This window comes from Scomber japonicus, chromosome 1 (assembly GCF_027409825.1).
Source record: "Scomber japonicus isolate fScoJap1 chromosome 1, fScoJap1.pri, whole genome shotgun sequence".
In the NCBI taxonomy this organism is placed as follows: Eukaryota; Metazoa; Chordata; class Actinopteri; order Scombriformes; family Scombridae; genus Scomber; species Scomber japonicus.
In genome coordinates this window covers 32576870-32583648 of record NC_070578.1, presented here as the reverse complement: position 1 = coordinate 32583648, position 6779 = coordinate 32576870, and the positions used below count along the sequence as shown (strand labels likewise).

The 6779-nt window shown below is 39.1% G+C and overlaps 1 protein-coding gene across 1 annotated transcript; it reads right to left on the bottom strand.

Annotated features, from left to right (window-relative positions):
* Positions 1 to 992: 992 nt before the first annotated feature.
* On the bottom strand, positions 993 to 2946 carry lingo1b (leucine rich repeat and Ig domain containing 1b). The gene has a single exon (XM_053319170.1). It carries the CDS (start codon positions 2944 to 2946, stop codon positions 1078 to 1080), a length of 1869 nt encoding a protein of 622 aa, XP_053175145.1. The 3' UTR covers positions 993 to 1077.
* Between the last annotated feature and the right edge of the window lie 3833 nt (positions 2947 to 6779).

Genomic DNA, 6779 nt, shown 5'->3' with positions numbered 1-6779 from the left:
TGAAACTTTTGAACATATTCCTCTAGAGGGCAGTTTCAAAGCACGCAGAGAAAATGTCAACATAATTTAATGATGTTGGGAAATAGTTAAAGGCCACCGCTCAATGACGTGGGATGCACTGAGTCCTCTGTCTCCAGCTCACCAACTAACTCTTAATACTGAAGCTTCATTTTAATTTTTTTTTCTCAAAGTTTCAAAAGTGTTTCGTAAAAATGTTCTGGTGATATTACAACTCTCAAAAAAATACAACTTATATACGCCTACATAGTTTTATTATTATTATTATTATTATTATTATTATTATTATTATTATTATTATTATTATGTTTTATTATTATACACTTTCAAAATTATTACATTATTTTTATAATGTGATTTTTTTCCTCTCAAAATATAACTATCTTAAAAAATATTATGACTTGTTCCTTGGAATTACATCTTTTATAGTGTTTGTTTCTCTCAACATGTGACTTTGTCTCTTTTAGCTATTTTTCTTTTTCAGAAATGTCACCAATGTTCCATCATCTTTGTAAATAGCTTGTGATGGGATGAAAGAAAATTGAGAAAGTGCTTTGAGCTAACATTTCAAGTAATAGGGCCTGTGTCTAATCATGGACTATTGTGCTTTGTAAATCAGTAAACAGCAACCAGATCCTCAGTTGTGCTGACAGTTTTGAGCTGATACAAGGATTATTCCTGTAAGCTATTAAACACATATTACCTGACTGCAGCCAAGCTATGATTTAAATAATAGTTATAGAGAAATCAGTGTAATGTGAAGCATGTGCTTTACTCCAACTATTACCTTAATGTGGTTAAACGCAGTAATTAAGTCATTGTGTGCATGTTAACATACCAATTGAATATTGCCAATACACATTTACAGAAAAAATTTGAAATTCAACATTTGTTTTTAACGATTCAGTTCTCAATGTAAAAAAAAGTCAAGGGTATAGTGTCAAGATGCGTTCGCTGCTGTGCAATTTCTATCGCTCATAAACTGAGTACATATTTGAAGCGAGGATAGTATGCATCCTGACTGCAGTTTGTAAGCTCACATGACCTCATTTTTGAGGTTCACATAATTTTCATGTTGAATTGTACGGGTGCCTCATTTGGACTGGCCTCCTCTGTTTCCTCTTTACGTGGCACATATTCAACCTCTATACTTGACTTAGCACTGTCTTTCCCTCTACTCCAGAGGAACAGAATTACAAGACAGAAGAGGACGACTCCGAGGAAAGAGATAAATCCCATGGTGGTCGCAATAATAAGTGTCTTTACATCAAATGGAAAGGGAACTGTGGCCCGGGTCACATTAGCACCTTCATCGCTGGGCTGGTTGGAAATGAAGGCAAATGTCTTGTTTGGCTGATGGGGCCAATTGGGGGAATAGCTATGCACAAAAAGGTGAGCAGCTTTGGTGTCATTGCCTGCTGCATTGCTTGCAATGCACCAATAAGAACCGTTATCCTTGATTTGGGCGTAACGCACCTCCAATGTGCCCTCCTTAGACACAGAAAGTCTTGACCCCACAGTTTTGGTAGTAATGTATTCCTTCTTAGGGGAAAGCCACATTATCACTGGGACTGGATCACCCTCAGCTTGGCAAGCAAAATGGACCGTAGTCCCTTCATCCACATGGCTTTCTTCAACCTTGTTGTTCATAATCTTTGACTTCTCGCAGATGAAATAGCCAGAGGGGATGTCTGGGAAGTCCTTGAACTCCTTTCCTTGCACAACTTCAGGTGAAGCACATATGGGCTGCTGTCTGTTGAAGTTAAGCCTCCACCGCCGGCGGAAGACCCAGAGCAAGCGACAGTCACAGGCCAAAGGGTTGTCATACAAAGCCAGGGTCTCCAGATTTCCCACTGAGTGGAAGACGGACTCTTCCAGGGTGCTCAAGCTATTGCTGGATACATTGAGAATACGAAGGTGATTGAGTCCTCGGAAAGAGTAGGGCTCAATGGCTGCTAATCTCCCACCAGCCAGGTGAAAAGCCTGGAGCTTTTGTAGATTGTACAGTTGGTTTCCTTCCACAGTATGAATGGGATTGAAAGACAGGTTCAGAAAGCGAAGATGTCTTAGGTGACTGATGGCTTGGTACGGGATAACAGTAAGATTACAGTTTGTGATCGACAATGATGTGAGGTTGAGTCCAAACAAGCAGTTTTGGGTCATGGTATCCAGGGCAGGCATATGAGAAATCTCCAGTACTCTCAGCCTATACAGTCTCTTAAAGGAATAATCCCGTATGACAGTGACGTTCAGGTAGCGTAATTGAAGTGACAATAGGTTATGCAGATGGCTAAGGGCGTCAGTGGGCACTGAGGCCAGATTGCATCCCTCAATGTTGAGACTTTCAAGGTTGCTGAGGCCATGAAACGATCGTGGTGATATGAATACTAGGTCATTGTCACCAACCTCTAGAGCCCTCAGGTTATATAGCTCCTGGAACATGTAATCGAGCAGAATTACTATTTTGTTCTCACTAATATCCAGCTGGGTGAGGTTGGTCAGGCCTGTGAACACCCCCAGCTGAATGAGTTTCAGCTGGTTGTTGCGCAAACCTAGAGTTCGGAGGTTCAAAAGGTTGCTAAAAGCCCCAGGCTCAATGGATGAAATAATGTTTTCATTGAGTTGAAGTTCTTCCAGCTGAGGATAATTAATGAACTCCTCAGGCCCCAGAGTTTTCAGACGGTTCTTGCTGAGGTCCAGAAGCTTTGTTTCAGTGGGTATGCCCTCAGGAAGAGCAGCCAGCCTCCGTCGATGGCACACGACCGAACGCTCCTGAGCATTACAGTCACATCGGGAGGGGCAACCGGTGGTGGAGCCAGAGAGGACAGTGCCCAGCATCAGGATCAGGATGGGCTGCCAGCATGCCACCAAGTAGCTGTGCCCTCCTGCCTCCCCAGACACCATCCTACTGCTTACCTGTGGAGACATGATAAACAGAGGGGTTGGTAAAGTGGGATAATGGTACAGAAATGGCTATGAAGAACAATGTCATATCACACTTATATACATTTCCATTTAACAGAACATACAATGAAAGGAGTTCAAAAAGTAAAAAAAAGTTTGGCATCAGTTCTGTCAAAAAGAGTTTTGCCATATGAGACCAAAGGCAACAAAATGAAAGAGAATCGGGATTTCCAATTAGCTTTTTATTTTTAATTGATATTTTGTTAACTATGAAACTGCTTTTTAGAAGAAAAAAAGCTGTCTGGCTTACTGATAAAGTTCACATTTATGGATGTAGATATGGATGTCCAAATGTTTTACTAAAATACTTCTATGCTTTATGGAACTATATTATATAATTGTTAACATTTCCTGTGACAGACAAACATTTTGCTTTTAAAATTTAACAGCATAAGCTTTTGAAGAATTAACTTGCTTTTATAAAGTCATAATTTAGCTTTTATCTGTCCTCCCTTTTTGCTTGCATAAAATTTCATTACTGTGACAAATATAGATATCAACCAATCAATAAAAGGATTCGGTCACACAATATAACCACCCCGCTGTGCTTCTGACTTCTGAGTATGCTGAAAACAATTACTGCAACTATCAGTGATGCAGTGTCTCCATTCATACAAAACCATTTTGAATAAGCAGGCAAAACTGTCATGGTCTGTCTTTTTAAATGTATCCCCTAAACATTTGCAAACTTAACACATCCCATGCCACTGCTGAGCTGTTGACCTTGCAGTGATATAAAACAGACACTGCTGCCAAGTGATGATAAATGGAGAGAGGAAGATTGTCAGAGGACTTTAAACTCTTATTTGATTTTGACTCAGGGGCAGTTTAACTTGCTAAAACCTTCAAGCTCTACTTCTTACATCAATCATGCCATTTAAGTCACAGCTATATATCTGTAGGATGCACTTTTTTTTTAGAAGAGCCTCTTGCAAAGTAAAGAGACATGACGCTGTGATTTGTTTTCAGTGAGAAGACTGTTTTGATTACATAATGAGCACTTGGAAATAATTGATGTTTTTCACTTGGACATTTTTATCTAAGGGGATAAAATGCATCTAAAGGCCAGAGGTTGTGAAAAAAAAACAAAAAAAACAAGTAAAACATTTGTGTATGTGGTGCACAAGTGGTGTAACTACTGCATACGCCTTTACCATTATGAACTTACTAAACCGTATACAGTGATGCACAGTGATATATCTGCTGGTTTTCAAAGAGGAAATTCCACTTTGAGAGGTTAATGCAGCCTCCATCCAAATATTCATCATGTTGTCATAATATGTGGGAGCTGAAAAGGCACTGTGGATTTTTTTTTTCCTGTAACTCATTCACCACAGGAGTGTTTTTGTAAAAGTGCTTTAAATTATCACTGTAGTGCTTTTTAGAACCCTCTTTGGCTGTCTACCACACTTTTCAAGCTTCAAAAAATATTAACCTTGATCATGAAGATAAGAATGATTCTGTTTTATTACATCAACACAAATTACACACCACTTCCAGTGAATTAAAGTCATGGGGCTGAGGCAGCATGGATTGTGGTCTGAGTAGTTCCAATGCAGCAGTAATTGCAGCCTCCATTTTCACTTCCACTGTGGAACTGTTAATTTCTGTTGGCTGCACATGTCAGACACATTGGGCTTGGATCCAGTGGTATGGGGAAGTGTAAAAACAAAAGACTGGATGAAAGCAATGGTGTCAGTATCAGTGCATCCTGTGTCAACCCCCCCCCTCTCTGTTTTGTCTCCCACTAATTATGTGAATTTACAATTAATGGCATGGAGCCTTTTCCGATGGGATGGTGTTAAATAAATATTTGCTAAAGCATACGTTACATAGTGTAGGCACACATCTAACTTTGATCCACTGTGACAAATTCTAAACCTTTGACTGAGATGAAGTATCATCAAGATATTCAATGCAGAAATAGGGTGACAGGTTTATCTATTTGACACAGAATGAGATTTTTATCTTGTCAAGTCAGGAATATGTATGAGGATGAGGCTCACGTATGTCATTGCTAATCGAAAAACAACCAAGTGCATATGCCCTGGTGATTTTCTTACCCGAGTGCCATGCATGATTTATGATTCACATTGTAGTAGGGGCAGGGGTACTATCTGTGTAATCTGGACACACAGCCCAGACCAACTCAATGTATCACCATTGTGATTTGACCTTCAGCTAAAATTCAGATAAAATAAGTAAGTAAATAGCCTCTGCATTACAATAGCCAAGCACTTAATATACTTGTTTTACATCACATTACACATTTGGAATGGAGCTTGTCTTCTGGGTATTGTCTTCTTTCAACATTCAAAGAGTAGAGAAAAGATAAATTCAATTTCAGCCCTTGATGTATCACTCCAAATCTTTTATCCCCACCCTGATTCTCTCTCTACTCCTATTTTGATAGCATTGTGCAGGTGAAGAATACGAGTGGACAAACCTCTTTTTTTTCTCTTGCCCGTCTGTGACTGCTTGCATTTTCTCTGCGGACCTCTCTCCCTGTCACCGTCTCCCCTCAAAAGCATGTCTCAGCTCACCATTAGTCTCCTGTTGCCTTGAATCTCTATATCTCCTCTCATCTCAGTGCTATGTGGTTTGGGCAAATAGAGAGTGGTGTGCACTGCTAATGGGTCACTGAATGTCTGCAAGCTGCTTGCAGACAAATGAGCAATATGCATCAATGCATACATGGCCTTAAGTTGTTTTCAGTTATTAAGTAAAGTACCTTTTGTTGTGCAGCATAGTGGTATTGGAATCATTGAACCCTTTCTGTATACATGATAAATACTGCAAAGGATTGTCATTAGTTGCAAACCAATTAGCATATTTGTCACTTCCCTATGAACTGTATGCTGTATTTGTCTACCATTTCCCTGTTGGACAGTTTCAACTTTTGACTGCTGTTGTAAATCATCAATACAGCCCGAGTTGTGAGAGTATTTCCCTTGATACTGTATATTAAGTAGTTTAGCTTTTTAGTTTGATTGATGTGTCTGCCGTTGGGCCACAGATGATTTGTCTGTTTCTTTTCTTTTGTAGCTGAGAAATGCTGCTTATTCATAATATGACCCACCTTTTGGAGCAATGTTTGTAATTTCAAGGCCTTTTTTTTTCAGAGGGATTTTTGCTATTTTGTCTCGACTGTTTATATGCGAGCTTCACATTTTTATGAAACACCATTTTACAAAGTGAAAAAAAGCTGCATTTAGCATTGTTGGTGAGGTAATTGGTGGACAGCGTTTGTTGATTCCCATTTGATTTTCAGTTTACAGTAAGTAGTGCAAAATTCAATCTCATTAAGAGAATAAGAAATCTATACAATCATCTCTTGTACACCTCATAAACATTTGAGTAATGCTTTTCATTTCTGTTCATTGCAATTGGTGAATGATTGTGCTCAGTAGATTACTCCTAGTTTCAGTTTTCTTCATTATAGTTGTGAACAGTGTGCTCATTAGCCCCGCTCTTATATGTAGCTTGTTGTTAAGCAGCAAACATGCCCCAAACAGCTTTGATCATTCTGTGATTGGTTTTAGCGAGCACTAAGGGTAAGCAAAAAGAAAGCTACAGCTGCAAAGTAGCAGAATAAATATGTATAGGATTTAAGATATGGAGATTTCTTTCACTGCTGTGTTTGTGTTCAGCAGACAAATTTAAAGCAAACATTGAAAAGTGAAAAAGCAAACAAACAAGGAAAATCTTTTGGGCTGCATCAAAATGACAATGCTGATGTGAGATCACAGTGGAAAAGTGTTTCGGATGGTCTGTGACTCTTTTGGGAGACTGAACTA

What these genes read in the sequence shown, in the direction of transcription:
- lingo1b (XM_053319170.1), bottom strand. Translation starts at nt 2,946, where the DNA reads ATGTCTCCACAGGTAAGCAGTAGGATGGTGTCTGGGGAGGCAGGAGGG.